Below are 10,632 nucleotides of genomic sequence, written 5' to 3' on the forward strand. Positions count from 1 at the left end.
TATTTATTTTATTTTTCTGTTCCCTGTCCCTCGCTCAATACACTCGTTACTTTCCCTTGAAGGTCTTGATTATTTGATATACACTGGGGACAACTCTTTGAAAACTACTAGCTTGACGTTTCTGTTGGTGTTGTCATCTTTGGGAGACTTTACCGGTCAGAGGATTAGGTGACCACCATCAGCGTTGCTACAACTATTAGTTCTAGCGCATACGATACTACGTTAGACTTGAACCCGTCGAGGGAGATCCCCAGTCACTACCCAACCTTCTTTCCACCCACCATTTCTACTATTGCGTCTGTTCTTCTATTCCTTGTGATCGTTGGCTACCACCCTTAATTACTACCGGGGAATAAGTTAACAATCGTAGCCTGGTGTGAGATCTCCGTGTGCCGAATTATCAATCTGTGGCCCGTTCAAGTCTCTTAATCGTTTGCCCTCTAAACAGCTGGCCTCTTATTCTCTTTTTTCCTTTTTCTCTTTTCACTTTTATCTTTCTTATTCTTCTTCTTTATTATCATTATTGTCATTCTTCTTATCTTCCATTTTCTAAAGTTCAGTCTACGCGTTAGCATCTTGTCTAACGTTTGGGTTAACTCCCTGTATCAAAAAGAGACAGTTATTCGTCCCCTGTCTCCGCCGGTCCCGCATCAATTGGTGACAGTTCCTTCGAGCCCGTTGTTGCATTCTTAGCACTGCTTCAAGGTGGCCAACGTGGAAGATCCGGTGGACCGCTACTGAACGTGATCAGGGCCGCCGTCCAGGACTTCTTCCCTCGTCTTATTTCCACTACCTTGTTTGTCCTTGTCCTTCACCCACTTGGCCGAACATCGTGGGATCTTTTCTATATTGCCCTTCTTATATCTAAGCAAGCCCTAGTACCCAACAGACGGATCGATCCCATTTCTTGCAGCAGTCCCAGTTCAAGCTCAGACTGTGCATCTCCATCATTGTCTTGAAGTGGCATCCAGGGGTTAACGTTGTTCTTTAACAACCGGAAGATATTTTCGGAGAACCTTACGCCACGTCCTGTCTTCCGTTTATTGGCGCTCTTTGTTCGAAATTTAGGGCTCAGGAGATTCTAGTGTTGACGGGAAGTATCATTAAGCCGTCCCATCTACCTAACCCCGGCTATCTCAATATCAGTGATTAGATACATCGGATTTGGGTTGCTGTTCTTTGTTCGACTGAGTCGCTTCGCTATTATATGGAGTAAGGAAGTTTTATCTCTCCAATACCATGTCAGTCAGTGGACCTTGTATCTGGTTGTCCTCTTTGCCACCCCCGTCTAGTTCTCATTTGACTGCGATTACGAATTCTTGGTCCACACCTTCTTGGAACGTTGAACAGGCTACATCAAGGACAAAGGCAGTCTCCCCTGAGTTACCCAGATCGTTGGAGAAAGAAAGCGACTCAGCAAAGACTCCTGCCGACATGCAGTCTGCCGTGATTAAGGCTGAAAATGCCTTCGCCGCCGGAGCGCCCGTGGGTCCGTCAAATTCGGTTCGATATTCCGGGGTAGAAATGCCCTCGGAAGCCTCGGGGAATCGGAATGTGCAGGCTGATGGTGACGTTTCGTTGTCCCGAATGAAACTCGAAAGACTGAACCATAGTGAACCACTTCTCTCTATTCCTCGAGGGGGGTCTAGCCCTCAAGGCCCAAGAGAGTTGACACCAGAAGCAAGAACAGGAGATCAAGAGGAACAACACGATCACGAGAAGGACAATGTGGAAGCAGGAGCTTCTTCGGACGATGGAACAGGGTCGCCGAGAACAGCATTGGACCCCAAGACAGAGAAGAAGAAGATGAAAAGATTCCGGTGAGTAATCAGGCGTGATATAGTTCAAAATTAATGGAACCCGGCTGATGAAACTGGAAGACTCACACATAATCAAACCCGCTTCTTGATGAGTGAGTTCACTCGTCAAGCACACCCCGACGCTGCGCACCGAGAACGATTGTCTAGAGAGATACCTGGGTTGACACCGCGGCAAGTTCAGGTTTGGTTTCAGAACAGGTACACTTGCGGCTCTCCATCACCACCACAATAACATACTAATACCATAATTATAGACGAGCTAAGCTCAAGCGGCTTACTAGCAATGATCGGGAGCGGATGTTGAAATCTAGGGCACTGCCGGAAGATTTTGATACTACTCAAGTGCTAAGGACTCCTTTCGACAACAAGACTGCGTCAGAAACACCGGTTCCGTCTCCCCTGAACCATATGACATCTATTTCGGGCGCTAATGCTTCAAAGATGCTCCTGACGGACGGACTACAACGGCTCAATGACGACGACTATGTGATCTCCCCACTAAGCTCAGCCTCGACAACAACAGGGAGTGGCTTCCCCTCTACTGCTGCTGATCGGAATTTGGAGGGCTATATGCCAAATGGCACATTAGCAAGTCGGGCTGCGCCAACACCTGTACCCGATCTACAGAGGCACAACCGTAGTGCCTTCCCATTCTCAAGATCCAGCAGTTTTTCCGAGCCGTCCTTCAACCCAAGCCTGCACTTTCCCGGCCGATATTCTCGACCAGGAGAGCCGGTCAGCCACCCTGGTATGCCATACGGTCGGCGACCAGTGGATTACGGGATCAACCGGCCAAGTAATAGTATGGTTGTTGGATACGATGGCCATCGGCAGTTGGAAGGTTCCGTCTCACCAACCGGACAAACGGATCAACCGATTGCATATGGTATGGACGGTCATAGTATGGGTTACCTTTGTAACCTTTGCAGCTATGCTTTAAACTGACTTCTTGTCAATAGGTCAGCAATTACATAACTACCAACATTCGCTCACGATGCCTACCTCGAAAGCATTTGGCGGGCTCGACTTGAACTCCCATATGCAACCGCACGGAAGACACATGCCTGCACTGCAGTCGATACCGGTTTCAGAAGCGTCAGACTATCGACACTATTCATACAGTCACCATCCATATAGCATGAGCACTGCTATGCCATACACCCAAGCCAATGCATCCAGTATGAGCCTTCCTGCATCGTTTCCCTCCGACACAGGTAGTGCGTCACATGGATCTGTTGGCGGCTCCACTGAAGACCGAATCAATAATCCGCCGCAAGTCTTGGACCCCTTGAGAACCAAATTTAGCAACCAACCATTCGAGTACTCCAACTATCTCTAACGCCAGAGCCTATTGACGGCAGTTTTACTCCCTACTCTACTCCTGCTGGTCTTGACTTACTTTTAATCAGTCCCTCACCCCTGGTTTATATCATCTTCCTGGGCGGTTAATGTTTTTTATTCTTTTTTATTTTTTATCTGTCGCTAATATTGTGTGCTACTTGGCGTTTGAGTCTTCATTCCAGTATATATTCACTTAATCATCGTCTAGGCCTTTTATTGATGTTGTGTTTATAAGGAGGGGGAAAATTTCTGTTTGCATAGGACTCGCTAGCAGTTCTGCTACGAGATGTTACATTGGCGTTTATTCTACCTTTTTCTTTTTTCTTCTTTTTTTTTCTCGTAAGGTTATCTTCAACCTTCGCTCTTTGTTTCTCTTTTTTTTTTCACCTCAGTTCCTTTCCGCACTTTCCCCCTTTAATCCCAAAAAAATCTCTTCCAGATACGAGAAGGGGGAATTGTTAGAGATTCTTTTTGTTCTGGGGAATGCACCCACTGATCACCTTTGACGTAGGGTTTATAGTATATAGTACTACCTACTCCGTACATGATTCTTGAATTCTACACGGGCCAATTTGAAGTTTTGCAAGAACCCGCGTAGAGCTGGAGGGATTAAGCATGCAACATAGAAAGCGACACTTGGGTGTTGATTGAGGTGAAGCTATGAAGTAGGGAGAACTGCCATTTGCACAAGGTTTCAAGCCGTACTCGATATAGATGTGAGGCAGACTTGGGTCTATTACTAGGCATCCAACCCAACAATGACTCAACTTGGTACTAGTATGTCTGTGCCGAACCAGTAGGCATCGAAATATTGCAGGTTACACAATGAATAGGTTACTTCGAAGCATTGTCTGAAGAAGACTGTCAAATCAGCGTCGAATGAAAGTAATCCTGCGCCAACGATGACCGATGACCGACAACAGGCGTTGCATGATTGGTGACGTTATCACGGGATCCCAACTAGTCCACCAATCAGCGCTCAGTAATTGCTAATTGCTTTTGCACCATGATTCGGGGTTGGGAAGTATAAAGCTCTGAAAATATCCAATTTCTCTACGATTATTCCAATTACTTTCATTTCTTCTATCAGCAGAAACTGATATATTCGTTGAGATTTATTTGGCTTGACCATCGAAACCGTCAATTGTTCTTTTCAGTACTCTGAGTCTTCGAGCTTGACTTGTTCATTTTGATTGAGCATCCGGCTCGGCTTTTACGTCATAAATCTATACTCTACTAGCAGACCGACGAGAATTTACAATGGTTCATCCTACCTCCACCTGTTGCAAAACCTCCGGAGACGGATCCTGCGTTTGCGCAGCTCAAGCCAAATGCTCCTGCGGCAAGGAGAGCGCTCTTCATTGCACCTGCAACAAGGCATCTACTGAGAACACTATCTCTGGGGCTCGGTGCTCATGTAGTATGTTTTCCCTCACCCTATCTGGCAACGTATACTCTCTAACATCTTCAAGGGGCCCGCCCAGCTGGACAATGTACCTGTGAACGCGCACCAAGTGAGAACCATCCCGTATCGGGTGAGGCTTGCGCATGCGGCAAAAGACCCTCTTGTGAGTTATCTTGTAGAAACCGGCTACCTGTAGCTATTTTACTGATGTCAATTTTGTTTCTTAGGTTCCTGCACTTGTGAGAAGGCTGAAGCTGTTGACGCAGCTGTCGAGAGCATTGAAACTGATTTCACGTCCCGCTTCCGGTCATGAGTGTTCTTTTCATATTTCTTTCTCAGTTGCTATTTTGTCATCAAATTTGTTCCTGGAGTTCTTATAGGGTGTTGGGTTGGTGCTCGAGACTACATCACGACTTATTGATTGTATTGCTATGAACGATTTGCATCAGCAGTGGATATGGTCCTGCCAAGTTTACTCGTTAGAATAATAAAATATGAATGTTTGCTCCAATCTACGGCAAGTGAGGACGGCCTCTGGCCGGCGGGTAGCTCTACACATTGAATAGAAATTCACCTATGCTTCCAAGCTTATGAAGACGAGCGCTAGAGAATATAAACGTTCATAATCATGCCAATCTCCAACCAAAAGTTTACCACACCCGCCAGAGCAGCAGGATGCAGGTCAGTTCCCCACATACAATGCGTTTTCACCAGCTTCCTTGCCATCTCCTGAGAAGGAAAAGAAAAAAAGAAAAATAAAATAAAAAGACTTGTTTCTACTGCTACATTGCTTCCGTTACGGTTCCATTTTCCACAGGCTTTATTTTTTGCAGACTTTTCGAGAAGTCCATACATTCTACATGTGTGTTTACATATACGGAGACACCGCCACAACGCATCAACGTTTTCCCGAACAATATCCGCCGGATCGACCGCGGAAGTGGCTCAACCCGGAGAGGTGGTTGCTTCGCTCCTTAAAAGAGATACAGCTGTTGGTGGACTTAACAGCTGAATGCTGGGCCTTTTACCGGGTGTACAAATTCCTTCATTCGACTTAAATTTCCTCGACGCTATTCTCAGTTTACTTTATTGCTTCGCTGCTACGGCCACCGATAGCCCCGCGCCAACTTGGACTCCCGTCTTGCCCCTTGTCGCGTTATCTGATCCCCTCTAGATCCCTCCGCACCCGAGACATACTGCGCCGAGTTTTGCACCATGCTCCATGCACCTTAGGGGAATTTGACGGAGCGCTGGAACATACATAAGTCAGGGTTTTAATCGAGGCAGCTAGGATATGCTTTTATGACGCTGCCCCACTAACTGAATTCACCGACGTGGTGTCTTTGCTTTTTCCACATACGAAATAACGAGGAAGGACAACAAAACGGGCCTTTCTCCCGCCAGAGACGAATTGGTGTCTCATTATTAGCACAGTCCTGGCGATTCTGCCTGTAATATCTATGCTGGATCAGTCAACATGTCGTCTATGCGAGGCTTGGTCCAATTTATTGCTGACTTGCGAAATGCTAGAGCGCGCGAGTTGGAAGAGAAACGGGTGAATAAGGAATTGGCCAATATCCGACAAAAGTTCAAAGGCGGAAGTCTCAATGGATATCAGAAAAAGAAATATGTCTGCAAATTACTCTATGTCTACATCCAAGGGTACGATGTTGACTTTGGTCATCTGGAAGCCGTCAACTTGATCTCTTCCACCAAGTACTCGGAGAAGCAGATCGGGTACTTGGCCGTGACTTTGTTTTTCCATGAGCAGCATGAGCTGTTGCATCTTGTTGTTAACAGTATTCGGAAGGATTTGTTGGATCATAATGAATTGAATAATTGTTTGGCGCTCCATGCCGTTGCCAACGTCGGTGGTAGGGAAATGGGTGAAGCGCTGTCAACTGATGTTCACCGGTTGCTGATTTCTCCGTAAGTTATGCTCCCCTTCACTTTCTCCTCGTCTCCCTGCTTCTGTGTCAATTTTTGTGTCTTGGCTTGATACGCTCATCTGGCTTGAAATACACTGACACGTAGCTTGCAGCACGTCCAAGGCCTTTGTAAAGAAAAAGGCTGCTCTAACACTCCTCCGTCTATACCGCAAATACCCCGGTATCGTGCAAATCGAGTGGGCCGAGCGGATAATATCTTTGATGGACGACCCAGATATGGGTGTCACCCTATCTGTCACCTCCTTGGTCATGGCATTGGTCCAGGACAAACCAGAAGAGTACAGGGGGAGCTACGTGAAGGCTGCTCAGCGACTGAAGAGAATCGTGGTTGATAATGACATTGCTCCGGACTACCTCTATTATCGCGTGCCGTGCCCTTGGATTCAGGTCAAACTGCTACGGCTGCTGCAATATTACCCACCGTCAGGTATCACCTGCTCTGCCCAACGACTCATTTTTTTTAATTCTGACTAATGCAACGCAGAGGACAGTCATGTCCGCGAGATTATCCGTGAGTCTTTACAGCAAATCATGAATATCGCTATGGATACGCCGAAGAACGTCCAGCAGAACAATGCGCAGAATGCTGTGCTCTTCGAAGCCATCAACCTTCTCATCCACCTTGATACTGAGCACAGCCTCATGATGCAAGTCTCGTCACGTCTAGGCAAGTATATCCAATCGCGGGAAACGAACGTTCGGTATCTTGGCCTCGAGGCTATGACGCACTTCGCAGCCAGGGCAGAGACCCTTGATCCTATTAAGAAACACCAGAACATCATCCTTGGATCACTTAGAGACAGGGATATCAGCGTTCGCCGCAAGGGTCTGGATCTTATTTACAGCATGTGTGACACGACAAACGCCGGCCCAATTGTGAATGAGCTTTTGCGGTACCTTCAGACAGCCGATTACGGTATTAGGGAGGAAATGGTACTGAAGGTTGCTATTCTTACGGAAAAGTATGCTACTGACGCCCAGTGGTACATCGACATGACCTTGAAGCTCTTATCTCTGGCGGGTGACCATGTCAACGATGAGGTGTGGCAACGAGTGATCCAGATCGTGACGAACAACGAGGAGCTACAAGCCTATGCGGCGCACACGCTTCTCAATTATTTAAAGACCGACTGTCACGAAAGCTTGGTGAAGATTGGATGCTACGTTCTGGGCGAATTTGGACATCTTATTGCGGACAACCAAGGCTCCAGCCCCATCGAACAGTTCCTGGCATTGCAAGCCAAAATGATTACCAGCACCGACAACACCCGGGCAATGATTCTCTCATCTTTCATTAAATTCGTCAACCTCTTTCCCGAGATCAAGCCTCAGCTGCTTCATATATTCCGGCTGTATAGTCACTCTCCCGATTCAGAACTTCAACAACGAGCTTTTGAATACCTGTCGCTGGCGACACTTCCTACCGATGATCTTCTGCGGACAGTTTGCGACGAGATGCCACCCTTCTCGGAGAGAGCATCAATTCTTCTCTCTCGTCTTCACCAGAAGACGGCTGGCACAACCGATAAGAAGACCTGGGTTGTTGGTGGCAAGGATGCCAATCAAGATAAGAAGGAGGTCCTTATGGCGCAAAATACTGGGCTTAAGCGTACATTCACTACGATTGTCAATGGCACGAACACTGGAACAAACGGCACGGCGACGTCACCAATATCAAGCGCAACAGGGGACCTAGCAGGACTGGACCTCAGCGCTTCATCTGCTCCGCCTCCCCCGAATATGGCCAGCGCAGCCCATCTTACGCCGGACTGGGATATTGGGTATAACCGCTTATATTTCAAGGAACAAGGTGTGCTGTTTGAGGATGCTCAAATTCAAGTTGGCCTGCGATCCGAGTACCGTGGCCATATGGGCGTGGTGAAGATCTACATCTCTAACAAGTCGTCCTTCCCCATTGGATCATTAACGACGACTTTAGACAACCGTGCAGCGCCCAGCCTCAAGATAGACACCAAAAGCTTACCCGAGCCTTCTGTTCCGGCTGCCGGTCAAACCCAGCAAACGTTTTTCTTTGAGGCACATGGGCCATTCACTGATGCGCCTACCATTCGCATCTCTTATCTTGCAGGTGCCCTTCAGGCCTATACGTTACAACTTCCCGTCCTTATGCACCGGTACATGGAGCCGTCGACCTTGTCGGCTGAAGAATTCTTTAAACGGTGGAGGCAGATTGGTGGACCACCCCTTGAAGCACAGAACACGTTTGGGGTAGTAGCAAAAGCAAAGGATATTAACGAGACGTTCACGCGACAGACTGTGGAAGGGCTTGGCTGGAGAATCGTTGATAATGTGGACCCCAACCCGAAGAACATTGTGGGCTGTGCTGTGTACCATCTTGGTACAGGGAAGACAGGATGCCTTTTACGACTGGAGCCCAATTATGAGAAGATGGTGAGCTTTCTCTCAGCATTCGAGGGCATATATTAGATATCTGAACTGACATGCTTTCCGTAGATGTATCGCATCACCATCCGAGCCACACAAGAAGCCGTGCCACAAGCGCTGGCCAAGCAGATGGAGCAGAAATTGGCGCAGGGAAGTACGTCCGATCGTTATGCATAGTATACGGTACTGGGGTCGGGACTTTGCCGGTTGACACGTAAAGTTTATAATGCATCTAATAATGTAAATCCTTTCTCACTGTCTTTCTTTCCTATTATTCGTCACCTTGGCAGGAACGCGAGGTAGCGACTTGTATTTATTGAATACTGATATAAAGAGGTATATATTTAACATCTGCAATGTACTGTCGCACAGAACTTTTATATACACCGGTGGGATGCTCCATTTAAGGACTCGTTGTGTGCTTTTATGTCTGGATTACCGGGGACCCCCCTCTTGAATGCAAGTTCGTAACTCATAACACAGCCTAGATCCTACACCCATATTTAGATCACCTTCGCCTGGTCTTTGGGCGGTCTCTCCCCAAAGATGGTTGTTCCCACCCGAACCTCATCACTTCCCAAGGCAATAGCGCCTTCGAAATCCTCACTCATGCCCATACTCAACTCCAACCGGGCATCCTCCCCCTCCAGCTCCAACTCCCGCACAATCCGATCGCGCGTCTCCCGCAGGCACACAAAATCCTCATTCTCCGTCTCAGGCGTGGTCGCCTTCGACCTTGCAATAGCCCCAATCGTCATTACCCCCTGCAGCTTAAGTCGTGGACACTTCTCTCGGATAAAGCGACAGAGCGACACCGCACCGGAAACAGGATCGACCCCGGACTTATTCTCCTCCCCGGAGGTGTTCACCTGCACGAACACCCGCAACTGAGACTCTTGGTCAGTCGCGCGCAGCTCTTCCGATCGCTCCCCCCATCCTTTATCCAGGAGGGAAGCCTTCTTTTCGGAATCGACACTCTCGACGGCCCAGAGACCCCGGACGTCCCGTGCCAGCGTCACGCACTTATTGGACTGCAGACCGCCGATGAAATGCCATTTGATGGTAGGCGGGAGCAGCTTGGACTTCTCCTGCAGCTCTTGCAGATAGTTTTCGCCGAAGTGCAGGTGGGAGGCAGGCGGCTGATGAAGGGCGAGGACGTCGGCGGCGGGCTTGAGCTTAGAAACGGCGATGAGCCGGATGGGTCTTGATTCCGTGGCGGCTTTAGTCGCGGCTGCGGTGACGCGCGACGTCACCGACCCTAGGTTGGAAAGAAGAGTGGCGGTTCGAGCGGGGGAGGCGGGCATGACTGTCGGTTGTTGCTGTTGTCCTTGTGGCGGTGGTGGTTGGGAGGTCATTGTAGGGTCTTTTGTAAAATCGGATTAAACTATGATGGTCCTACCAATTCGGAGATTCACAATGCCGGTTTCCGGGGGGGGGAGGGGGATGGTGTACAGCGATCTGAACGAACTATACGAATCAACATACGTAGGTATATCTCATCAGATCTAAAATGGAGTTTCCCGAGGAGCACTGAAGAAGCACTAGCCCCAACTAGGAAGGGACTGACTGCGCGTGGGCACGTGATACGGGAGATCGGCTCCGAGAGATTCCGTTCCAGAAGATCTCAAGTGGTCTTAACTTATTCGAGGCTTAGTGTACTAACTGTAGCCTATCTGGGGAAGCCGTACGCCGTTTTCGTCAATTTCTGCAG

At 48.3% G+C, this 10,632-nt stretch overlaps 4 protein-coding genes across 4 annotated transcripts; 3 read left to right on the forward strand and 1 right to left on the reverse strand.

Annotated features, from left to right (window-relative positions):
* Positions 1-706: 706 nt before the first annotated feature.
* BDV27DRAFT_88465 (homeobox domain-containing protein) lies at positions 707-3,427 on the forward strand. The gene is made up of 5 exons (XM_032077865.1): positions 707-1,820; positions 1,881-2,018; positions 2,075-2,207; positions 2,262-2,721; positions 2,780-3,427. The coding sequence occupies exons 1-5, from the start codon at positions 1,240-1,242 to the stop codon at positions 3,157-3,159; spliced, it is 1,692 nt and encodes a 563-aa protein (XP_031920421.1). The 5' UTR covers positions 707-1,239; the 3' UTR covers positions 3,160-3,427.
* Positions 3,428-4,241: 814 nt separating this feature from the next.
* BDV27DRAFT_139502 (putative copper resistance protein Crd2) lies at positions 4,242-5,077 on the forward strand. Its single transcript, XM_032069469.1, has 3 exons — positions 4,242-4,581; positions 4,634-4,729; positions 4,794-5,077. Exons 1-3 carry the CDS (start codon positions 4,422-4,424, stop codon positions 4,877-4,879), a joined length of 342 nt encoding a protein of 113 aa, XP_031920422.1. The 5' UTR covers positions 4,242-4,421; the 3' UTR covers positions 4,880-5,077.
* Positions 5,078-5,892: 815 nt separating this feature from the next.
* Positions 5,893-9,261, forward strand: BDV27DRAFT_88476 (AP-2 complex subunit alpha). Its single transcript, XM_032077866.1, has 4 exons — positions 5,893-6,495; positions 6,608-6,942; positions 7,000-8,927; positions 8,991-9,261. Exons 1-4 carry the CDS (start codon positions 6,044-6,046, stop codon positions 9,096-9,098), a joined length of 2,823 nt encoding a protein of 940 aa, XP_031920423.1. The 5' UTR covers positions 5,893-6,043; the 3' UTR covers positions 9,099-9,261.
* Positions 9,195-10,390, reverse strand: BDV27DRAFT_88481 (YggS family pyridoxal phosphate enzyme). Its single transcript, XM_032077867.1, has one exon. The coding sequence runs from the start codon at positions 10,274-10,276 to the stop codon at positions 9,425-9,427; it is 852 nt and encodes a 283-aa protein (XP_031920424.1). The 5' UTR covers positions 10,277-10,390; the 3' UTR covers positions 9,195-9,424.
* Positions 10,391-10,632: the final 242 nt, after the last annotated feature.

This window comes from Aspergillus caelatus (genome assembly GCF_009193585.1).
Source record: "Aspergillus caelatus strain CBS 763.97 unplaced genomic scaffold BDV27scaffold_479, whole genome shotgun sequence".
Lineage (NCBI taxonomy): Eukaryota > Fungi > Ascomycota > Eurotiomycetes > Eurotiales > Aspergillaceae > Aspergillus > Aspergillus caelatus.

Excerpts from the sequence above, each read along its gene's own strand:
- BDV27DRAFT_88465 (XM_032077865.1), top strand. The coding sequence starts at position 1,240 with ATGTCAGTCAGTGGACCTTGTATCTGGTTGTCCTCTTTGCCACCCCCG. Across the intron at positions 2,019-2,074 it reads CAGGTTTGGTTTCAGAACAG|ACGAGCTAAGCTCAAGCGGC; the intron begins GTACACTTGCGG and ends CCATAATTATAG. Across the intron at positions 2,722-2,779 it reads ATATGGTATGGACGGTCATA|GTCAGCAATTACATAACTAC; the intron begins GTATGGGTTACC and ends TCTTGTCAATAG.
- BDV27DRAFT_139502 (XM_032069469.1), top strand. The coding sequence starts at position 4,422 with ATGGTTCATCCTACCTCCACCTGTTGCAAAACCTCCGGAGACGGATCC. Across the intron at positions 4,582-4,633 it reads TGGGGCTCGGTGCTCATGTA|GGGCCCGCCCAGCTGGACAA; the intron begins GTATGTTTTCCC and ends AACATCTTCAAG. Across the intron at positions 4,730-4,793 it reads ATGCGGCAAAAGACCCTCTT|GTTCCTGCACTTGTGAGAAG; the intron begins GTGAGTTATCTT and ends TTTGTTTCTTAG.
- BDV27DRAFT_88476 (XM_032077866.1), top strand. The coding sequence starts at position 6,044 with ATGTCGTCTATGCGAGGCTTGGTCCAATTTATTGCTGACTTGCGAAAT. Across the intron at positions 6,496-6,607 it reads CACCGGTTGCTGATTTCTCC|CACGTCCAAGGCCTTTGTAA; the intron begins GTAAGTTATGCT and ends CGTAGCTTGCAG. Across the intron at positions 6,943-6,999 it reads GCAATATTACCCACCGTCAG|AGGACAGTCATGTCCGCGAG; the intron begins GTATCACCTGCT and ends AATGCAACGCAG.
- BDV27DRAFT_88481 (XM_032077867.1), bottom strand. The coding sequence starts at position 10,276 with ATGACCTCCCAACCACCACCGCCACAAGGACAACAGCAACAACCGACA.